Source organism: Cyclopterus lumpus, chromosome 8 (genome assembly GCF_009769545.1).
Source record: "Cyclopterus lumpus isolate fCycLum1 chromosome 8, fCycLum1.pri, whole genome shotgun sequence".
Classification (NCBI taxonomy): domain Eukaryota; kingdom Metazoa; phylum Chordata; class Actinopteri; order Perciformes; family Cyclopteridae; genus Cyclopterus; species Cyclopterus lumpus.
The window spans coordinates 12,867,484-12,892,264 of NC_046973.1; the positions used below are offsets into that span (position 1 = coordinate 12,867,484).

The following is a 24,781-nucleotide window of genomic DNA, read 5'->3' on the forward strand; positions in this document are numbered from 1 at the left end:
GGTCTCAAAGTGAAGTCAATGTGAAATTGGCAAGCAGGGGGCGACTCCTCTGGTTGCAAAAAGTCTGGTTGTATAGAAGTCTATGAGAAGATGACTCCTCTTCTCTCTTGATTTATCCCATCAGTAAACATTGTTTACACATGACTTCATGGTCTCAATCTCTAGTTTCAAGTCTTCTTCAATACAGCACGATAAAAAAAGATGGCGACACCCTAAAACCAAGATGGTGTCGGCCAAAATGTCAACCTGGAGGCTTCAGAGTCCACAAACCAACTTCTTATGTTTGTCTGTTGTTATTGTGGCAGTTCAGAATACAAACTTGGACAGAGGGGGGGGCGATTGCTTGTCCCCGCCCCCTCGGGAGCGCTGCCGGTAGCATTGGTGGAAGTCTTTCAGGAATTCAACTGTTTAGAGACGTCAGGCGGAAGTTGAGAAACTGTCAAAAAATGCACGTCAATCCCCTGCCGCACATGTTCCTCAACACAGACACACACACACACACACACACACACACACACACACACACACAAATACACACACAACACACACACACACACACCACACACACACACACACACACAAATACACACACACACACACACACACAAAAACACACACACACACACACACAAATACACCCACAGCTCAACTGTAGTAGATTTCATGAGTGCTGGCAGCATAAAGCTGCTCCCCCCCTTTCTCTCCTCCCACCTCCTTTCCTCTCTCTCTCTCTCTTTCTCTCTCTCATTCTCTCTCCAGCACGCTCTGCATTCTTAGTTTTTGCCGCTCCTCTTCTATTCTGTTTTCGTTGAGGAGAGAGAAGTCTCCTCCTGCAGATTTCCTCTTATCCCTCTTGTCTCGCTATCTCTCTCTTCATCTCGGATCCAAACACTGAGCCCCCCTCTCTCGCTCGGTCTCTCTCGGTCCGTGTTTCCTATGCATCTCCCCGTGGCCGAGGGAACAGGGACCTGACTCGCCCCTCTTCCTCTCCTCCTCCTCTGCTCATCCTCTTCCACCTCCTCCGCCTCTCCCTCCTCTCCGCTGCCCACTCGTCCCTTCACCTCCTAACGGCGGGATAATGTTCTACTTCCAGCTGGTGATCATGGCCGTGGACGGTGCTGCTTGGCTTACTACTTTGAGTACACGGACACGTTCCCCGTGCACGTCCAGGGCTTCTTCTGCTACGACAAGAACTTCTCCAAGCCTACCCGGGTCCGGACGACGCCAGCAGATCCACACCGGTGCTGATCTACTCGCTCGTCACGGCCATCCCCACCCTCACGGTAAGAGTGTGCTTTTTTTAAGTGAGTTTGGAAAAAAAAAAAACGTGTGGGCAAAAAGGACGGAGCTCAGAGTCAGAAGTTGTCAAAGTTGAGGGGGTGCTCTTTCTTCTTCTACGTACGGGTCGCGATGAATCATCTCCGGTGTTTTGACGGAGACAGAACCAAGAGAAAGAGAGGCAGGGAGACGAGACCACAACAAGGGAAGAAAGCAGAAAGACACAGAGCCAAAGTTTGGGAGTCGAGGCACTGCGAAGATGGCGAGCAGCAGATGCTGACTGGGAAAAATGAAAAAAAAAACTACTCAAAGGCGATAGGTGAAAGAGTCAATGGCACAAAAGGAAAGGCATTTGGAGGGGTGCTACTGCAGTTTTTGTGTCCTATGAATGTCACTTGTGAGGTTAGCTGTCGAGATGCAGGCAATGAGCGTGAATTGCGAACACCTGCCTCTGCCCCCCCCCCCCCCCCCCCCCCCCCCCCCCCCCCCCCCCCCCCCCCAAACACACACACACACACACACACACACATAGACAGGCCTCCGGCCGATAACCTGACCGGAAGACAAAAACTGCACCTTCTGTTTGTGCGCAGACAGCTAATGTGTGTTGTTTGTTGTGTGCAGGGACCACTGGAGATTTTTCAAAATACAAGTCGGTACTCACAAAATGTGCGTGGTCAAGTAATCTCAAAGGTTCACGCTGCTCAGAATGTCAAGTGCGAGAATGGATTTAGGACTGTGTGAAAAGGGAGAGAGGGGAGGGGAGTCCGCTCTTCTATGTTGTCGACTGTCTTTGTGTTTTACTTGTCCTTTCACAAATATATTGTCTCATTGGGCGAGGGCATTCTTTTTTTTCAAAGTAAAAGCAGATAGGTTTCAAGAGCAAAAATGCCATAACGCCTCCACTCGTTAGTACCAATGTAATAGAAGTTCCAGCGCCCCTTTGGGGTCGGAGGGGAGGGGGCACCGAGGTAGAAGTTTAGTTCCTCCAGTGAAAATAAAAAAAACTGGGCCACCGTCGTCGTTTAACATCGTCGTTTAACATCGTCGTTTAACATCGTCGTTTAACATCGTCGTTTAACATCGCCGGTCAAACGGCAGGTGCATTCTTCAGCGCCCGGCTACGCTCATCCCAAACCCAAGCAGACCTTTATAATACACCTAAATTACTTTGGGAAGTTGATATGGGTCAGAGCACATTACTTCCACCAAGCTAGTCTGCATTAACGGGTGCTGACAGCGGCTCGAGTGTGTGGTGTGTGTGTGTGCGTGTGCGTGAGTGTGTGTGTGGTGTGTGTGTGTGCGTGTGACTAGCAGCAAGGTAATTCCGCAGCAGTAACTCCTTGCGATAGCACCAGTCTGGTGCAAAAGTGCTCCGCCAAGTGCCTCCGGTTCCCCGAGGAGCCTGATCTCTTTGTTGTTTTTTATCCAGCGCACGGCACAAAAGACACAAAATACTAAATAATAATAATAATACAAAAGTTTTAGGGACGAGGGTTCGGATCTTTCGAGGTGTCATTGTTACGGATGATCGCAACCACCATTGTATTTTATGAACAATGTTTCTTGTGTCTTTCGATTCTCCGGGTCAGCTCTGTCTTTGGAGCGCTGTAACGCAATAAAAAGGCCCAGACGACAGTAGGAAGAGGGAGGACCCCGCCACGTCCGAGTGGCTGTCGGTAATCTGCCACCAGAAGCCTTTTTTGGGTCAGCGCCAGAGTCCCGCACTCTGTGGCTCCCTGACAGCTCCCAGTAGGGCCTCGACATGTAATTAAGATCATCAATCACCTTGTGAAGTTGGACGAGGGGCCGATCCACCGAAGAGGAGGGACCCAACAATTGTGCTATGGGTTAGTTACTGTCGCTGATCCTGTCGTGCTTCCCATTACGGAGATAACAGTGGCTATATAAATATATATGTATATATGTTAGAGCTATTTATTTGATATTAGTATTTAGTTATTTTATTGACAAGTAGTATTGTTTCATCATTCAGGTTGTTTGCTTATTTAGGTTACAGTACATGTCATTTAGCAGGTTAGATGTTTTGATATATTTGAATAGCTTTTTCTTGTGATAGTTTTTAGTTTAGTTTAATTACATTACATTAAATGTATATTCCTTACAGTGACTATTTTATGTAAGCTTCTACATTTTAAAGGAATGGGCAAAATCTCAAGCTTTTGATAACAATGAATTTGTCCTGAATCTCCATTTAATTCTTGTCGTCACAAGATCGCAGATGGACCTGAACCATGAAAGCAAGTCACATGAGTTTGCATTTGAAAAAATAAAAAGATGCCCTTAATAATTCTATTTTTAGATCTGCAGAATCCCCACGAACACGCACCGGTTTAGTTTGAGGGCATCTTTAAGGTTTTGCCTAATGGAGCCTGTTAAGCCAGTTAAGTTCAGGATGAATTAATTATCTCGCACAGATCCAATCTGACAGTGCGCTCGCAAATGTGTGTTCATTCTCCTCTGTAAATCCCTCCTTCGATCAGTTCTCCACAACCTTCCCCGCTCCTCGCGCCGCTACATCTCCTCCACGCTGACCTTTTGGCCTTCATGTTTCTATTCATAACCGTCCCTCCCTTCCCCAGTGCAATGTTAGCCTTTTTAGCCCTTGCTTTTTTTTGGTTGGAAGTCTGCCGCATTCACCCAACTTGGGGTCCGTTAGCGCTCCATCTTTACTCGGGTTTCGGCCCTTCCTTCGTCTCCGGGTTTGTCTCCTTGCTCATCAACACCTCCTCATGAAGCTCTATGCCCTGCCCTCCATGACCTCTCTTCACACCGGTTGTTTGTCTCACCCTCCAATTAACACACGTTAATTGTTAATTGTTAATTGTGAATCGACTGGCGCTCCTCAGCTACTCCTGCTCCACAATCTGCGGCTGGAGTGATCCATCCAATCGAAGTACGACCGCAGAGGAAGACGATCTCGCTCGCCGCAGGCTAGCCTTTTCCAGTCTTTATGCTAAGCTAAGCTAACCAGCAGCGTGTTGTATCAATCTTCTCCCTCTCAGCAACAAAAGGGAATGTACGCATATTTCCACGAGTTGCTTCCTTGCTTTCGCTCCACCGTGTTGTAACTCGAGTGCAAACATGAAAGTTGTCCTTCGGGAGGACAGAGAGCCATCATCCACTCTTAGTTATCCTTAAAAAAACCCAATTGTGATTGTGTTCGGCATTTCTTTCATTGGTCTTCCTAAAGAAAATCAAGGTTTGTATGTCAGCCCTATAAGAGGTTGTCCTTTGTGACAAATCAAAAACACATATTTTTCCTCTCATCTGTATTTATCAGATCTAGATTGTCTTGGGGTGAGAGATATATCTTCTCTCCAATATAATAGCACATTTTCCTGTTCATATGGAGAGAAGGCAGACATATCTACAGCAGATATCTCCAAGACTAGCCAAAGGGAATCTAGATTAGTAAGTAGCGCAACAAATAAGAGGCAAAATATGTATTAACTTAAACAACAATTCCTTCAGTCAGCAAACAAAACCAAAAAAATTGAAATTCTGGTCGCACTTAGCGGTCAAGCTGTATTTGTTTACCAACCAGCCTCGCGAGTAGTCCTGATGTCACCAAGCTTTAACACTGTTTTTTGATTCTGTCCTATAATATGTGATATTAGAACACCCATGTCTTGAGTGAATGGGGGTAACGTGGAACATCTGGAACGGGGCTTGAACGTGAGCCCGTGTTTGTTTTTCTATTTGTCCTTTCTTTCACCTCAGAGCTTCCTGTCCTGTCAGCGTCCTCCGCCATAATGTCAGTGGACTCACATTAAACCGTGCCATGCCTCACCCAGAGCCGCCGTGACCTCGGCAGAAAACTCTCACGTTCACGCACAATCGCACAGCCACGGATCAATGCCTTTTCTGTTGGTCTCTCTGCCTCTCGCTCTCTCCGAAGCTTTCAATCCTCTTTGCTGTTTATTTTACTTTACCAGGTCTCACCAGGCATCACCTTTTTTTTTACCAGGTCTCCCCAAGTCTCCCGAGGTGTTTTCAAATTCACTGCTGACCCGGGTCAATGACTTCTGTTCTCAACTCTGCGGGGGAAAAAGGGAAATGAGGGGAAATGCGCGATAAGAAGGAAGATGACTTATTGCAGTTGTAAAAGTTGCGCGGTTGGAGAATATAAATGTGCGGATTGTCGCAGAATTAAAAGGGACGAGATGAAATCGCGGCTTGAGGATAAAACGATAGGTGTTCTATTCGTGGAGGGAAAAAGAGTACATGTTGTTTTTATCTGTAGTGCCGATGGAGTAATTCACCACAGTCTGCACAGCTCACACTCTGCCCGTGTTACAATCACGGCTCGGATCTAACTGCTCCTGATAGTAATCACTCCGCCCGAGCCAGCGGAAGATTGCATCACCGCATCATCAAACTCTCTACTTTTTTTCCTGCTGGTGTTTAGGCAACTTTTAGAGACAACAGAAAGAGTTGGCTAGTGTGGTTGGCTCCACAGTGGAGCGAGAGAGGTAGACGGTAAGAGAGAGCGCGGGTTTGTGCCGTCCTCTAGCAGTTTCGGTGAGAACTCAACCCGTTCCTGTGAAACGCGATTAGACCGAACAGCAGTTGACGTTTCTGCTTCGTAGCTTTGATCCATTTTCTTTCTTCAGTCAGGCAGAGAGGAGGGGTCAACCTCAGGGGTCCCGCGTGGCCGATGGACTGCCACGCTTCACTCAGCACCTCGGAGGTCTCTGACGAATGCCAGCGTGCCCAATCTGCATTCACAACAGGGGGGTCGGGGGGAGGTCGTATTCATACATCTTTGCAATTGGCCACTGAACCAAATCTGTGGCAAAAGGTCCTCCGCAGAATATTATTCAAGAGTTGCTGTTGAATCAAGGTGTTAAAACGGATGCACGAGTCAACGGGAGTTCTGTCCGTCTAGGCCACTTGTTGAACGGCCTTCAGTCGCTCTCACCTGTGGTGACCACGGCAAACACCTGTTGAGCAGCTGTTTTGTCACATGTACAACACAAGAGCAGCTGGTGTGGTCTGCTTGAGGCACTGCTGGTATTCCACCCGGGTCCTTTTCTCTGCTTCAGGTCCATCCCTCAGACGAGCCTGTGATCAGAGGCACCGGGATCAGGATGATTACAGAAAAGATGATTAAAGCTGTCGAAAGAAAGAAAGAGAGAGAGAGAGAGAAAAAAATCTGAATAGAAACACAGAGAGACATGAAACAGCGTGCAGTCCTATTGATGCAGATTGGTTTTAAGGAATGTAAAAGAGCAGGTTTTGTGCGTGCGACGGAGCTATGGATAAAAATGGAAAACAGAAAGACAAAGATTGTATAACCTACTTTCTCTCCCAGTGGGAAGGAACAATGAAAGTGGTAAAGAGAGGGATTAGGGATTGAAGTGACACAATGGCGAAGAGGTTTCTGTTCCTGTAAGGCAGAATACATCCAAAAACTCCTAAGTGTACATCATTGTACTACAAACAAGTGTTTGCATCCTGCTTAAGCAAATGCATCTGTGTTGTGTGTGTGTTTGTGTGTTTGTGTGCCGATCCGTCCGTGAGGTCGTGTGTCTTTTTTTTCCCCCCCCCTTTAGCCGCCATCCTCCATCTTGCCGCCGTCCTCGCTTTCCAGGCCTCCCATTAAAATCCCGGCGAGAGTAAAGGTGATGGCGCTGATGCTGACGCGCTCAGAAGGGCGCCGCGTCGTCCGCGTCGTCCGCGTCGTCCATTAGGCCCCCGAAAGAAGCTCGCTCACACGCCGCCGTGCAGAGATTGAGGTCGCCGCAGATGACGACGGATAATGGGATACTAGTGACAGCTCGCCATCTCTTTGTACTTTACACATGAATAACCTTCCCCACGGTGTCAGAAGCGTTCGGTCTCACGGCCGCCGAGTGGCCCGATCGCTCTGTACGCTACAAGAGATGCAGCGGCCTCGATCATTCACTTGTGAGCGGTGCTATTGCTTGACGTTTAAAGTTTTCACCGTTGGTTTGGGACGTAGAAACATTTTAGCCTTGAGAGGAGACAGGCAAAAAATAACATGCACTGGTTCAGTTTAGAGATTTTGGGGGATTATGTCAGAACGATTCAGTGTTTTATTTTACGTAATAAACTGAGGAAGTTTCATGTTAATATCTATTATATTAGTATTATTATATATTATATTTCAATTCAATTCAGTTTTCAATTCAGTTTATTTTGTATAGCCCAATATCACAAATTACAAATTTGCCTCAGAGGGCTTTACAATCTGTACACATACGACATCCCTGTCCCAGGACCTCACATCGGAAGGAAAAAAGGGAAGAAACCTTCAGGAGAGCAACAGAGGAGGATCCCTCTCCCCGGATGGACAGAAGCAATAGATGTCATGTGTACAGAATGAACAGCATTACAGAGTTACATGAATATGACAATGTATGAATGGAACTCCAATCCATGAAACAGAAGGAGGTAGCGAGGAGGGGGGGCGGTGCATCAGCAGGGCCAACGCGGGAAGCCGGCTCACCAGGCATCAGACACCTCCAGGTCCAATGGACCCTATGAGACGTGAAGTCACAACGACTCCGGGGAGGAAGCAGAGTTAATAAGGTGCAATGGAGATATGTAAATTCATCCATAAGGAGAGAGAGAAGATGAGATAGGTGCTCAGTGTATCCTAAATATATATATATATATATATATATATATATATATATATATATATATAATATATAATAATAATTTATTTAATCTGTCGTGACAATGTTTCACATCCCTCTCCACTTTCTTTGTGTTTTGAACCTGCTTTTATCCAATGTTCACATTTCTGTAATGCAAATGTGCCTAAATGTAATAAGATGATACCAAAAGGAAAGTGTCTTAATGTTAGTAATCAGCTCGGGAGGTTTCGCAGTGATCTATCTATTAGTCACATTTCTTTTTTTTCTCACCCGGGGTGTCTCCCTTTACGCTAGGACAAGGTCACATGACACCTTGACCTTTCAGCTTCACAAAGTCAAATCATCTTGGTAAACTAGGAATTGTGGACCTTGCGTAACAAAGTATACCAGAAACATTTCTTCTTCTTCTAGTCAAGCATACATTATATTTTCATCAACATATACGTCATTTTTATTATTTGATCCCTGACGCGAACAGGGGGATACTAAGTGAAGCAATCTTCTGCATGTGCAACCATTCGGGCTCGTACCGAGACGCCTAAATTTGTCCTCGAACAGCTTTATTGATTAGCGCGCGATGGTGGCGGGACGGGGCCGTTTGTCTCCCGCGGTCGTGGCTTTCCAAAGCCGGTGTTAAAGCACACGTGCAGTCGCCATTCACTTCTCAAAAGAGCTCGTTGAGATCGTAATCCCACTTGTTCCTCTTTATCCGCGATCCTCCCATCGGCCCCCGCTCTCTTTTATTCCTTCTAAATCGCCCTCACTCATCCCATTGCTAAGAGTGACCCCCCCCGCCCTCTCCGCCGTCTTCTTATTGACACGCGTTTCGTAAGAAGGGCGAGTGAATGCATTCTCATATTTGACTAATACCCAGTGACACAAATCGAGATCTGATTACTCACACGCACAGAGCAGAAAATGGGCCCAGTGCTCGTGAGTTAATCAGGTCTGTGTGTGTGTGTGAGTGTAAATGTTTAAATCCTTGTTCTAAATCATGCATGTGAGTACGCATTTTCGTATTCAATCTCTAAGTCCACCGTGCTATTTTAGGGAAGTCATCGGCGAGCTTCCCGGGCGCCTGCATAGTTGGGGGGACGGGGGGGGGCAGTTTGCTCAAGGTATTATGATCCGCTCGACCCTGAACCGCAGCGACAGCTATACAGAGCCAGTGGAGAGAGAGAGAGAGAGAGATCATTTAGGAAATGTTGGTTGAAATAATACATGGTTCACAAGGATGCCATCCACACATGAATAATTAATTCCTGTAGTATTAACATTCCCCTCTTTCCCCAACCTCATCACTGACTGTTCCTCTCTTTCTTTTTTTTCTGCCAACTTTCCTTTTGTGTTCTCATACTCTCACTCTTCCACTTGATCTCTCGCAGACTCTCGCAGCGCTGGGTCTTAACCTCCAGTTCTGCCGTGTGAAGTCGATTTGGAAGTGTCTTAAAACTTGCGTTCTCTCTAACGGCCAGCAGGGGGCGACTGCTCTGGTGGCAAAAAGAAGTCTGATTGTATAGAAGTCTATGAGAAAATGACTCTACTTCTCTCTTGATTTATTCCCTCAGTAAACATTTTAAACATGAGTGTATGGTCTCAATCGCTAGTTTCAAGTCTTCTTCAATACAGCATGATGTTCATTTAGTAGATTCTGGCCCACTTTTCAGGGCAAACATTTACTTTGGAAGGAGTGGAACGGCCGCCGCAAACAGTTCGACATGCGTTCTGCTCATGTCCTATTTCTGTGGTGTGACCGCCTCAAGAGGCCAAACATTCACAGAATAAGCGTTGGCATTTAACAACAGTGTTGGACACAAAAGGGCACGGAGGGCCAACGGACACGCCGTTACAGCTCGGCCCCGAGGCAAAGTGTTCAAGAGCACTTGTCTACGAGTGACTGCACCGCGCCATTATCTCGCACTCGCTCCAACCCTACACGGTCGGCATGGAAACAGCCGCTACGCCGTCTTTAATTGGCCCGTAAACGGTTGTCCACAGTGCGCCCGTGCCCCTCGCTCCTCTGATTCGAAGCCACTGATTAAACCCCCTCAGCTTTGATTTCACGCTCGTATTAGTGTTTCGAGGGTTGCCATGGAGCCCCCAGTAGGGCTGTGTTTTGCTAATGAAAGGAGGCACTTGGCCGGGCACGCACTTCACAGTCACTGCATGCTACTGACTGGGCCTCGCATGCGGTTACTTCATTTGTATTGGCTGGACCCGCATCGGGGAGCACGAGACTCAGCTGAAACACGATCAGTTGAATCTCTTCGTCGCACAGTTGTTCTTTTGGGGATCATCGGTCTGGGGAACTCTTCCACAACTGCAGCGGGGTTTGCGTCTCCGTGCTGTTTTTAATCAAACAGATGATGATGATTAAGTCTCATTAGATCCGCTTGCCCTGTGCGATGTGAGGTCATTAGTCATGCACAGAGTCGGTGCTGCTGGTGGTCAAAGGATTCCTCTGTGTACAGCTGTGTTGTGTTCATTGTGTGAGCTACCTGTGCACAATAGTTTATAGCATTTCATTTATTTGTATGATGTGATTGGTCCAACACATGTCAGTGCTGTTTATTTCAGCTTGTGCCATTCTTATTAATTCAAGCCATGTGCTTCAAAGTTGGGGTTCGGCCCAGATACCGATACCTGGGCTCTGGCTATCGACCGAGAACCGATCAGATACCGGTGTTTAATCAATAAGCTGTACGCCTCCCTGTGTTGAGGTCACTGGGATCATTCTTTCATGTGCAGTTCAACAGTCTTTCGTCAAACAAAATGTGACAAATAAATCGAGAAATGTAAAATTACTGAATTGTTTTGTGTTATTTAAATAATAAATCACACAATTTGTCAAAATGTACACATGCCAGCAGCTCTTTGTACATTAGTGCCTTGAGCCAAACGCCTTGAGCCAAACGCCTTGAACCAAACGCTTGTGTTTTTATCCTGTGAGCATAAGCAGCTGGTACCATCAGCACACTTTTGGCCTGCCCTGACCTTTGACCTCACCGCGTGTGGGAGCACGGCCGCTCTACTGTCGTGAACTACGATGCGATGAATTCAGGCGTACCAGATACACCAACAAATAAAAGCATAAAAAGACCGGCCAAAGCACAACTCAAACGTTTTTAACCGCCGGTTCTGTGTTTTCTTTTTCGTGTGCGCAGATTCTCGTCGGAGAGCTGTGTGCCTTCTTTACCAAGGCCGAGGGAACCCAGGAGAAGACCATCGTCACTGCAGACTGCTGCTACTTCAACCCCCTGCTGAGACGCATAATACGTTTCCTCGGTGAGCACTTTGCATCACTCCGCCCCTTCCTGCTCTCTATGGGCACTTTGCCGCTGAGGTGTGACAAAAAAAAAGAAAAGAGCACAAAAAAGTGAAAGGGAAAAGGTTATCGGGACGCGACCCGCTACACTCGAGCGTTTGTCAACCAGCTCGTGCACGTAGCTGTTAATTGGGTGAGGTAATATATTCAGGATCACGGCAGCGAGAATATTAATCAGCCTGCACATTTGCATCTCCAGCTGAATCAGCTGAGGTGGAGGAATTTCACACCTCAGCAGATAATAATGTGTTGGGGCTATTTCAGGAAGGGGGAAACGTTTCTTTCTTCTTTTTTTTAATCTCGCAGCGCTGTTAACGTGTGTGGAAATTGCTCAAGTGTCTCACGTGCTTCTTCTTCTTCTTCTTCTTCTTCTTCTACTTCTTCATCTCTCGCCCCAGGCGTCTACGCCTTCGGCCTGTTCACCACCACCATCTTCGCCAATGCCGGCCAGGTGGTGACGGGGAACCAGACGCCCCACTTCCTGTCCGCCTGCCGGCCGAACTACACGGCACTGGGCTGCCAGTCCACCATGCAGTACATCGCAGAGCGCCGCGCCTGCACGGGCAACCCGCTGATCGTCATGTCGGCGCGGAAATCCTTCCCGTCCAAGGACGCGGCGCTGAGCGTCTACTCTGCCGTGTTCTCAGTGGTAGGTTGGAGCATGAGGACCAACCCTACACCGATGTTTTCACTTCATTCTCTGGGATTGACGTACAAAACATATCTTGCTGAGACACCAGCAGTGTTAGTGAATCAGATTGATACCAAATTAGCGTAGCTTAGCATGAAGAATCGATTTTTTTATCCATACAAAAACGGTTATGAGCCGGACTATTTCTTGGCCCGGGATTGTTGTTGTCATCGCCGTCATCTTTGCGTTTACTTTATATGCAATTTCTCTAGAAATAGTAGAATAGTAAAGTTCTGTTTTGCCTTGCTTTTGATCATAATAATCTAGTGAGGTTATAATGCCTCGTTTTGTTTGTTGCACTCCGACCGTGCGCCTTCTCTGCAGATGTACGTGACGCTGGTGTTCAAGACCAAAGGCACGCGGCTGACCAAGCCCACCATCAGCCTCACCCTGTTCTGCCTGGCCATGTTGGTGGGCGTGATCCGGGTGGCCGAGTACCGCAACCACTGGGCCGACGTCCTAGCTGGATTCTTCACCGGGGGAGCCATCGCTGTGTTTTTGGTGAGAGGCCGTACCCGACAGGAAGTCAGTAACCGCAGGCAGGTTTACCACCCGCAATTCTTAGACGTTTTTTAAACAGCAGGTCTCCTGTTTCTCGTCGATGAAAAACTTTTTGAATGCAGGGAAGAATAAGTTAGCCCTCGTATTACAGTAAAGTATAAATAGCTGAACATGCTAATGTTTTCAGCTAAAGTTGTAAAAACTAAATGAGACCACCCTCCAAACTACACAGCAAAATCGGTAGTGTTACTTAGTGTTAAATTTCCAGTGAAAAATATTTGGAGTTGATCAGTGTTGTTTTCAGTGTTCATTAAGCACTTGCAGTGTTGAAATCGCTTTGGGGGCTGAGTTATTTCGGCGAGTTAACGCAATGCACTCCTGACTGAGTTATCTACACATTTTCGCGGTCTTTCTTCAACTGACGGTGCCAGTCGAGAGAAGTCGGTGTCCGGAAGATTATTTCAATTCAGGAGGTAAGAACGAAATATAACGTTATTTACTTATGCATGCTGTTTATCTTTAGCCTTATATACAATTATGTGTTGATGTCAAGTGTGGTGCAATGTGTTTTATTTGTCATTGAGCCTGGTGGCTAATAGCTATCTAGCTAGCAAGTAGTTAACTATTTATTTAAGGGGCATTTTCTCTGATAGGATTGTCAAATATATTGTTCGCTAGGTGTGTTTCAATGTTATTTGGATGCCCAACGTTAAATGGTTTGCTATGCGAAAGTTAATAATTGTCAACTAGTTAGGTTAGCTAATTAAAGTTGTAACTAATATGGTTAGCTCATATAATGCTAATATTTAAATGTTAGCTAACTTTATCTAACATCAAAACGTTCTGAGATGATAAATAAGTAACTGGTCCAGCATATTTCACAACAGGCCAAAACAATAATTGGCCTTTTTGCATTTTTAGAAAATGTATGTGACAATATTTTGCAACCATCCAACGTGACACGACAGAAAGGCTCGTGCCACAGCAGTCTCGGCGGTTAATGGGTTTGTGTCACTGCCGTCTCGAGCACTGCTCATGTTGCGGGACTGCCCTCTCGAGCACAATATTATTTAACGTTACTGGCTTCTTGGCACTGCGGTCTGGAGCGCTGCTAGTTTGTGCCTCGGTACTGCGGTCTCGACCACTCGCGGACTTAATAGTTTCACGGCACTACGGTCACGAGGGTTACTGCTTTCGCGGCATCTTTGTCTCGAGCGCTTCCGCACTTGTTCCTTCACCTCTTAGCGTTCGTTCCTTCACCGTCTTTAACGCAGCACGGGGCCCCCGTGCACGCAGAAGCTAGCACGCTAGCTTTTAACGTGTTAAACACAGCGTCCAATGTCTATGTGCACGAGCGTGTGCTAAACAGCTAGTTACACTGACAGTAGAGGACAGCAGCAGCTTGTGACTCATTGATACCCAAAACGGTAATTATAGACCTGTGTAGTTTAATTTACAACATGAGACTATATATACCTTTATAGCCTGTAACTGACCACTTGTTTCACTTGAGATATGTTTAATAACTCCTTGCCTCGAGAAAGTTGAACAGCTAGTTTTTTTCCACCATTGGCAGTTTCTGCAAGATATCATCATGCTGCTGAAGGTGAAGTACCACATTACAAAGAAGTACATCAGACTACAGCAAGAGTTCACATACTTGGATTTCATCAGTGCCGGTGAGTAACATCTCCTGTATGCACATTGTTTAAGTGGCAGTTTTCTTCCAAGATATTTTCTGTGCTGTTCATTATTTATTTTACTTGGTGCTATTTGTCTTATGTCAGAAGAAGGCAGTATACTTCTTGCTGCAGGCACTTTTGGTTTATTTTGACATGCTAAATAGGAAGCATTGATAATTAATATTCGGATGTTACCTTGTGATTTTCTTGGTTGCTTGGCTAAAAATGTTAAGTGTTGCCACAACTGGAAAACAGTGTGTCCGCAATTGCAGCTCTAAACATTAGTAGCCGACTGAGGGCGCTTTTTAGTTTATAACTTGCTTATAAAAGTTACTATTTTGTCTTTTACACTGTCATGTTGGTAATGGCTAAATTGCAACATCATACTGCTGCTGTTAACAAATCAAAGTGTGCAATTCAGATACGTTGTTCAGTTAGTTGATCAGTCAGCCGTTATATGCAGTTAAAACATGTTTGTTTTCTTTATCTGTATCTGTAGTGAAAAACAAGTTTGGGCTTCATGATGTAGCTGAACTTCACATTTTTGATGAAGCTGACATAGAAGTGGAGGAAGACATCCTTCTTGAACTAATAGAGTCCAATCCAGACTTATGTCTGACAGTGCGTGACAACATTTCAGATGAAGGTAGGTTTCATTACTAAATGTGTTGAAATTAATGCTCAGAGTTTATCTGCTTTGAATCCCTTTTATGTCCCTGACTGTGACTACAGTAACAAAGAAACAACATGTCAGCAAAAGACAGATCAGCATCCAATTAGCATTTATTTATTTATTTTCTTCTTCAGATCATTCAACACCATCTTCCCTCACGGAATCCATGTCACATACTTCAAGTGACAATGACCTCTACAGTCAAAGACAAATGGGGATTTTGACAGGCAGAAATATATCCACCTCTGACATCATGAACAGGTCTACCACAGAGTATTCTGATTCAGAGGATGCAAAAGAGGTACATGAGAGCAGTAGATGTCAGTTATAGTTTTTACTCAAAAGATTTCAAGAAAATTGTTACACTGAATTAAGCTTCTTTCCAGTATAAGGACATTTAGACTGGTGAATGCCAAATTGACAAAGTAAAGTAATTTAGTACAGTACAAATCCAAACAGGGTTTAACTGTTGTGTAGCTTTCTATTATGTAACTCTTCTTTCCATACATATTTATTGAATTAGGTTATCGGGTTATGAGCCTTTCCTTTAGTACTGTAGACTATATTGCTTACTTTGGCTTTAACATGGCCTACGTATCACAGAACATTGTTGCTTCATTACCAGATTTCTTTATTTTTAAACCTTCGTTGGGTGCAAGGAATTCCTTTTAACCTTCGTCTGAACAGACCAATTTGTGTCTATTTTGTTTTAAATTATTTTGATCCCAGAAGACTGAATTGTACATTAAAAACATTTATTTTATGTGAGTAGATGGTAGAAAATGCCTTGCTTACAAAGCCTGGAGGTGAGGACGTCCTTGAAGAGTACAAGTCCGAAAATTCATTGAAGCACCGCACCCGTAGACAGCTTGTCAACATATTGGCTAGCCATATGACTGAAATGCATGGGTAAGTGTTTCTTTAACAAATTGTAAAATTCTAAACCATTTCAGACTAAAAGATTTATATTAAGAAGGAATTTTATTTATTTTCAGAATGCATGGTATATAATTAACAAAGGTGAGGCCCTATAGTCATTAGTGAGGCATTCTAATTTAATGTTTTATTTTCATTTTTACTCTAAAGGAGGATTCCTTCCCGTAAACAGAAGGAGAAGTTTGCCCTGGGAATCATTACACTCTTTCCTTCGCTAAAGGATCCCTTTTCTCCAAATGGCTATGTAAGTAGTACTTCCAGAATACAGACCAAACTTACAGGCTAGAGTTTTGGGGTTTTCTTCAAAATAATAGAATGGATATACAAATAAACCACAGAAAGTATTCTATATATTTGATTGACATTGTTAAGCAATTCATTCACAATCCCATAATTGCCTTTTCTATGAGATCAATGAGTGACCTTTGTAATTATATATATTTAAAATAACTTAACAGGAGCACTTCTATGATGGGGAAAAAGGCACAGGATATTTAGCATGGCGCCTCAAGACCATCTCGAGGAATAAATATCAACGGCCAGGCAAGGCAGAGCGCATCGGGCCTCAAGCACAGGGACCAAACCGCCGGAGATCAGCAGCCACAGTGTCTCAGCAGCTTGATGGAGATGCTTATAGGGAGGCTATATCATTTCTTGTTCACTCTCCTGATAAAACAAGTGTGTTTGAGAAGATGAAGATGACCTTACAACATCGCCAGGACCTAGTCCATGACCCGCAGAGAACCACAGATGTCTTAAAAACATTTCCCCGTTTTTTAGATGTCAAAGGACTAGTGAGTTGTGCATGTCTTTTATTTCTTAATTTAGTTGGACATTAGAAATTAACAGTGCCAGTGATGTAAAAAAAATAATAATATGGTTTTGCATCAATGTATGATCAACAGCTGAATCAAGACTTCCTGCTGCTGTTTGGTGCTGAAACAGCTGCCAAGATGCTTGAGAAGTGGGATACAGCATTCAAGCCCAAGGTTATCAAAGAGGCCAAACACCTGACTCAGACAGCTGAACTGTGCCGACTTCTGACGGCGGCTGAAAACCTTGCAGAGAACGATCACAGCAGTAAGTTACATAAAATGCATGGTTTATAGTCCAAATGGCTGGTGATATTATCTGTGTGCATTCCAGTACATACTAATGACTTTTTTTGTCTTTTTGCTCCTGGTAGACTGGGACAGTGACATGGCATCTCTGCTGCTCCTGCTCCATCTCTTGCCACCCACAGCTGGACGGAAGAGGACCAAAATAAGTCCCAGTGATGCAGCGGGCAAAATGTTGCACTTTCACAAGGTACGTAGGTCTCATCTGATCCCACAAGCCAGTTTTTCAGTTTCATTAACTCAATTAAACACAAGAGACATGAGTTTGCAAAAAAAGAAACATAACTAATCTGAATGTCTCAATGTTGCAAACTTCACAACAATTCCTAAACATTAAGGACTATCTGCACACACACACACACATGCACACACACACACACACACACACACACACAGACAGTAGCAACTCAACTCTTCTCTTATTGACCCAAGTATGCAGTGATCATTTGAAAACTTGCTAATTCTTCCTTTTACTATGCTGCTTTGAAGTGATAATTCAGATTCTTACACATGCTTAACTAGGAGTTAAGCATGCGTAAAGTTTACGTTTGTGAGACAAGGGGCTAGATGACTGGTCAAACTGGTGGATATATTAAACTGTCAAGGAACAGCAAGTACCAATGTGTGGCTGATAATTTGAACTGCCACTCTAAGGTGTTTGTTCTGTTTTTTTTAGTCATGCTGCAGCATCGTTGAACACCTGCAGGGCAGAGTGGCTAAACAACCATACATCCTTGCTGTTGGCCGAACCCAAAACCAAATTGATGCCTTCTACATCGTAGTGGACAAACAGCTCATCCCGTGCAAAGCCACCAGCTCGTTGGGTGCTTTTGATGAACTGTTTAAATCCCACTATGTGTTCAACCTGTCCTATGATGAAACCCTTGTCCCACTCTTCACCTTCGTGCAGACAACTGTCTACAACATCGATATTGCAACAACAGATGAGTCTCCAAGGGTCCGTGAGTTAAGAGCAAAAGTCTTAAACTAGGTTTAAAAAGATGTTAAAGTGTTTCATTTGTCAAGCTGTCCATGCGGCCTGCCAGGACTTGATAACCCATTTAAGAATTGATCACAGTTTCTATCCTAGCACCAGGTTTAAGTTGGTATGTGCACAAGGTCGTTGTAGGCGTCAGTTTTCAACATTTTGTGGCTTAAAAAAACATTTAATTCGAGTTCATGAGAGGGATTTTAGTCAAAGTGGTGATGCAGCTAACTCAGAGCCATTTCAAGCAGATTTTCTCAGTCAGCAAAATACTACAGAAGCTGTTGTAACAAGTGCCACACAGAGCTCAGAGGCTGTGTGTTCCGAGGACAACGCATCAGGCCTTTACAGAGAAAATACAAACAATATTTGCGCGTCAATTATTGCTAAACTCCAAGGAAGTGGTATGGCAAATAGTTTGGTTTCAACAATTGTTGGCGATTTGGAAGAACTTGCTACTGGACTGCACTCCCAAATCAAGCATGATATACTGTCTGCTGTGCCTAAAGATGAGCTTGTAAGATCTACATTAGAAGAAGGTCTTAAGAATTTTGAAAACCCATTTGTTAACTTTAATACTGAAACTAAAATAATGAAATATTTCAATGACAAATGGGGGGTTGTGGAGCCAGTAGAAGTAATGTTGGGAGTTCGATTTGATACCAGGCGAAACAAAATAACCGGTACTTATGACCAAGTCCCAGTGAAAGACACCTTTGTATACATTCCAATTTTGGAAACAATCAAATTTATGTGCCGCAATTCTGATATTTGCAAACTGCTTGGGGATCCTTGTGTGTCAATAACTGACAGATATGAAGACTTCTGCAATGGAAGTTACTTTAAGACACATGCATTGTTCTCTAAACACTCAAATTCTTTACAAATTCAGCTGTACTATGATGACTTTGAAACTGCTAACCCACTTGGTTCAAAACGTGGCGTTCACAAAATAGGTGCTCTCTATTTTGTCCTCAGAAATCTTCCGCCAAAGTTGAACTCTGCTTTGATAAACATTCATTTGGTTGCACTGTTTCATACTGAAGATGTGAAAAAATATGGCTTTGATCCTATTCTGCAGCCTCTGATTGATGACATCAAAACACTTGAGAGTCATGGCCTTGATTTGCCTTTCTCCGCTGAAAAGGTCCGTGGCACTATATGTCAGATAACTGGGGACAATTTAGGGATGCACGCAATTCTGGGTTTTACAGAGTGTTTTAGTGGTCATTATTTCTGTTGTTTGTGTTTGATTGAAAAAGCTGATGCACAGAATGTTTACAATGAGGATGACCCCAAGATAATCTTGCGTGGAAAAGAGCTTTTTGAAATGCACTGCAATGACTTACAATCAGACCCACAGAAGTTATCCGTGTTTGGTTTAAAGAGAAATTCAACTCTTAACAGCCTGCAGTTCTTTCATGTTTGCCACAATTTTTCTTTGGACATAATGCATGACATTCTTGAAGGGGTGGCTCAGTATGAGATGAAGTTATTGTTAAACTATCTCTCAGAAAACGTTTTATCAAAACAAAATATATTCTCTAGGATTTATGCTTTTGACTATGGGTACTTGGAGCGCAAAAATCGCCCTACAAGGGTTAACTTGGACGGTAGTGGCAATAACATAGGACTCAATTCTGCTCAGTCTCTTTGTCTTGTCAGAAACATTCCTTTGCTTTTTGGTGACATTGTGCCAGAAGGAGACCAAAACTGGACTTTGCTGCTGCTTTTACTGCAGATAATCAACATCACATTTTCTCCATCTGTTACACTCGGCATGACTGTACATTTAAAGCACTTAATAATGGAACACCATGAATTGTTCAAACTGTTGTATCCACATAGGAACCTGATCCCTAAACATCACTTTATGATACATTACCCAGCTTGTATGAGAAAAATCGGACCTGATACACATGTGGAGCATGAGATTCGAAGCAAAACACAAGGCCTTTAAAAACACTCTAAAAAACTTCAAGAATATAACAAAATCTCTTGCAAAAAAACATCAAATGTCCATAGGATATCATTGGGAGACATCACCTTTAAACCACATTGAATATGGACCTTTGAAATCATTTGTAGACCATAGTGACATGTTTGCTCGAGATCTGCATGCTGCTGTACCCAATGACCTCTTCTCTACCAACTGGGTTAAAATCAGTGGGACAGAGTACAGGACAGGACTAATCATCTGCAGTGAGATTGATCATGATATGCCTGGGTTTTGCAGAATAAAGAAGATCGTTTTAGTCGACAGTGTTATCTACTTTGAAGTGAACAAGATTGTGGTTGACCATTTTAGTGAGCATTTCCATGCCTACCAAGTGTGTGAAAGTGATGAGAAAGCTGTAATCAAAGCAGACAGTCTTGTAATATACAAGCCCTTTGACCTACAAAGTGCTTATGGTAAAGGTGAGAGCCTATATATTGTACCGTTATTTTCTTTGTAAATGTGCATTCGGTATGTAGTTAAGTTGTGCCCATGGTGCTTGGTATACATTTTCTGAATAAATGGAAACATTTGTTGTATGATTTGTTGTATTTGTTCACTGCTACTTCACATTTTAACTAATCTAAACACAAATACACGTTAGTGTAAAAAATACACTTTCATGTGTCATAAGACAACACCGTGAGTGTTGGATATTAACACTTTTAGTGAAAAGAAACAACACAATTTAGTGTAAAAAATACACTTTCATGTGTCATAAGACAACACCGTGAGTGTTGGATATTAACACTTTTAGTGAAAAGAAACAACACAATTTAGTGTAAAAAATACACTTTCATGTGTCATAATACAACACCGTGAGTGTTAGATATTTAACACTATGAAAGAGTTAACATAGTAACACTATCCAAAGTGTAAATTTAACTCTGAACCCGAGTGGATTATATAAACACTGACATAGTGTTAATTTTAACACTATACGAGTTAATTTCACACTTCCGATTTTACTGTGTACCCTACAAGACGCGTGGCGGGTGGGCAGGGTTTAGCGGAGGGGTCAAATCCAATCACGCATCTCTTTCTATTCCCCCCCCCCCCCCAGGTGACCTGTGTGATAAACAACTTCCAGCAGATGCTGCCAAATCCTCCTCCGCCACGCCCCCTGCGGCCCGAGTCCGTGCTGGGCATGCCGATGGTGACCCTGCCCTGTGTGGAGAGTCCACTCGAAAAGTTAAGTGGCCCTCAGGTAAGGGGCGGGGGCGGGGCATGTCTGCGCTCACTAAAGAGGGGCTGAGATGCATACCCCTTGTCACCTGCACCCCCCAAGTACCAAAGAAAACACCCAAGTGAGTCTCTGAGCCTCGATAAGATGGGAAATGAGCCAAGATGTCTGCGCGGCCTCGCTGCTGAACGCCACGTGGCACACGTTTCCATCCTATCAGGGATTCAGAGACTTGGCCTGTTTGGCCCGACGCGCTCCAGGCGTACCAAACGCAAACAGAACAGACAGTTCGGCGGTGCCACCCGCGCCTCCTAAAATATGTGTTGATCTCGCCAGCCCCGAGTATTTACTCGGGGAATGTCTCGCGTCCTCTGTGGTCTGTCTCCGTCACTAACCCTCACCTGACTGCCTCTTCTCCTCTGTCTCCCACCTTGCCTCTCTCCTTTCAATCTGCTCCCTTGTCCCTCACTCTCCTCCAGCATCCTGCACTCTCCTCCTCCCCACCTTACAACGCCTACGTCCAACCATTCTAACCAACCTTGAGCCCCACCTTTTTTTGTTCCCCCCCCTCCCCTCCCCTCCCCCACCCCATCGCCATTCCCTTCGTCATCTGTCGCCTTATTTCTGTTTCCTGCTCGGTTTCGCCTGTGTTTCTCTCCCCCCCATCACCTCCTCCCTCCTCATCCAGCGCATCACTCTTGATTTTTTTTCTTCACTTTTCTCTCTCTCTCTCTCTCTTTCTCTCTTTCCTTCGCCTTCCTCTTTCTGCCCCATCCTCTTTCTCTCTCTCTCTTTCTCACTCCTCTCTTTCCCCTGCAGACTCCGCGGGGATCTCCGTTCACCGAGATCACATGACCATCAGCCCTATCGGTCCCCCGCCACCCCCGATGTCCTCATACCGTCTCGCTCCATTTCCAGCGAAGTCTAGACCAGTCGGAGCAGCACTCGCCGCACTGCGCCGCCCACCCGGCCGGGCGGTACGCAACGCTGCACCGCTCCTATTCCACGCAGGTCTAGACAATGCAGCACACACACACACGCACACACACAAACCTTTCCTGCTGCCCTCTCAAACCCCCGGGGAACCGATAGGCAAACAAACTCTTTAAAGACGTTTCTCTCTGCCGGACATTCAGGACAGAGTCAGGAACATCTCTCCTTCTTTTTTTTTTTTTTAATAAGACTTTAGTTTTCTGTCTGAACTCGGCCGTGTGAAGCTCACCTTTGTCTCCAGTGGCTCTTTCAAAGACTCAAACTGTGACCACCGAGAAGGAGGCGAAACGTGCCGGAGGGGAAGCCTCCCGCTGTCTGCTGCCAGGAGGCGGCATGTTGGACCAAAGGAGCCCTCTGAAGGATGCTGCTGAGATTTACCCTCAGAAACATCCTTTTAGCCAGCCGCACACACACACACACACACTCGCACAGCAGTGTGAGTAGCAGTGCCCTTGTCAGCTCCGCGTGCGATTTACTCCGATGAAAGAATCCATATTCCATATCTCTCAGCAGAAGTACCAGACAATAGCAAACAGGGATGAGAGTACAGACAAGATCTTCACTTTTTTTTCCTTCTTCTCTCAGACGGTTGCAACAAAAAAAAAAGGAAAGAAAACTGATGTGAAATACAAACACATTTGATAAGACTAAGCCGAGCTCCCGACTGCAGGTTGGCAAAGGAAATGCATCACATCCGGGAGCAAATATTAGTTTTGTATTCTGAGACGAGGAGCTTTCATACAAAACGCTTTCCTGTGACGTTTCTTTTTTGATGTTGTTTTCTTCCTCGCACGGCGTCGCTCACTTCTTCCTCGACGATTCTCGGTAAAAGACTGGCCAAGTCGTGTAATTATTGTGATTATTTTCTGAGATTTGATCAACAGATTTATTTATTGATATGTACATACTGTGTGGTTGCCGTCAGCGTGACAGTTTTGCTGACTTTGATTTGCACACTTCCTCAAATTCTTTTTTTATTCACCCTCCTCCTCTCCCCACACAACTGCTTTTCTTTCTTTTTTTTTACAACCCCTGTTTTGCTCCCCTCTGTGGCATCTTGACTATAATACCATCACTGTGCTAATGTTTATCTCTGCTGGACGACACACACACACACACACACACACACACAAACACAAACACAAGAGTAAGGTCCAGTTTCACAGAGCACATACATTCAAAAGCACATGCACACACACACATGTGGTTGTTGCTGAACGACCCCTTCCCCTTAATCCCCCTTCCGAACACTGAAACCTGTTTGTATGATATTGTACATAACCCTTTTTTTGTATTGAGAGTGGGATTTTTACACAAGCATCACCAACACTCAGTCTAGTGATTGGGGGGGAGGGGTGGAGAGAGATATTGTGTGTATTGCGATGATGGAGAACAGTGTGTATGAAGGTGCGAAACCACTTCTGAACCAACAGCAGCGGTTGGAAAACACCCGGAGGACTCACTCATTTGCCCTCTGGTCCAATAAGTCGTCTTCATTAGGTTATGAACTCGAAGCCCAAACCCCACCCCTTTTTTTCCCCATGTCAAATCTCCGGACAAGTTCACGGCCTCGCTTCAGCTCAGACGACCGGACATGAAAGTTGACAAAGCTGGTGCGAGCAGCGCCGAGGAATTGGAGCTGTGGACGCCCGTCAGCGACATTGTGCGTCTTCAAGTCGCCCCTGATTCGGTCCGAGAGAGTGGTCACCTTTTTTTTACGCCGAGTCCGAACCTAAAGCACTGTGTTACCCTGTGGCGCAGTTGATCCAGCGTGCCTCGTGACGTAACTAACAAACCCTGCCATTTCTACGTATTTTGACGTGACTTGAAGCACCGCGCCTGAAAGGCCGAACCCGACCCGAGCTTCATTCGTTCATATCTGTCCGAACACCGATTCGTGGTGCTACATCGGCTAAACTTCATCTGTTTTCATGCTGGCCAGGTGGGCCGGAAACCAGGTTGATGATCATGGTGAGACTGAAACAAACAATGAGCTGAAAGATGCTAAAAAACTATAATTTGATCCATTGTTAACATAATAAACATATCGATTAACAGCTTTAAGAAATCTTATCTAAAACCTGTGTGGTTGGTTGGAAATCTCAGGAGCCCCCACATTTTGGAGAGATGATTTCTTTTTTTAATCACTTAATGCTGCTTTAATATTCAGGTTGTATTCTTTTTTCTTATCTGGCGAGTGCTATGTACCTGTGTTCACTTTTACATTTGGCGGTGTGAGCTGACACAAGATCGGAAACGTGACAAAAGAAAGAGGAAAAATTGCATTCACGTCCACAATTATTATTATTTTATTTAATATGATAAAATACGTTAAAAACGTATCACTGGGACGTCTCTCTGAGGCGGGTAATTCTTTGCTGTTGTTCTGATATTTCTACCGAGCCACGGCCGGTACACGTGGCCCATCTGCAGCACCCGGTATCACCACGATTAATACAAATATTTGAGCGAGATTCTCCTCCTTCGGCTCGTCGCCAACACCGCGACACCCCGGAGAAACACAAACGCCATGCGTGAGTGTGCGTGAGTCGGGGTCAGACTCGCGACCTTTCGCTGCATGATGTCGCCTTCGTTGTCCCCCTTTTTTTCTTTCCAGCCCCCCTCCTCACAACCCGATGTAATGGAAGTCAACAGAACATGAAGGACATCACATTGAGCGCTCCAACGAAAGAGAAGAAAGAGTCCGATTCTCTTCAGGTCAGAATATCGTTCCCCTCCAGGTTTGACCTCCAGAACACCAGCCAACCTC

The 24,781-nt window shown here is 44.8% G+C and overlaps 1 protein-coding gene across 1 annotated transcript; it reads left to right on the forward strand.

The window, feature by feature from the left end:
* The first annotated feature begins 749 nt into the window (after positions 1-749).
* On the forward strand, positions 750-21,946 carry plppr2a (phospholipid phosphatase related 2a). Its single transcript, XM_034539513.1, is given in 8 exon segments — positions 750-1,108; positions 1,111-1,201; positions 1,204-1,283; positions 11,093-11,213; positions 11,652-11,902; positions 12,269-12,445; positions 20,899-21,026; positions 21,838-21,946. Coding segments are annotated over 8 exon segments (987 nt in total). The 5' UTR covers positions 750-1,078.
* The last annotated feature ends 2,835 nt before the right edge of the window (positions 21,947-24,781 follow it).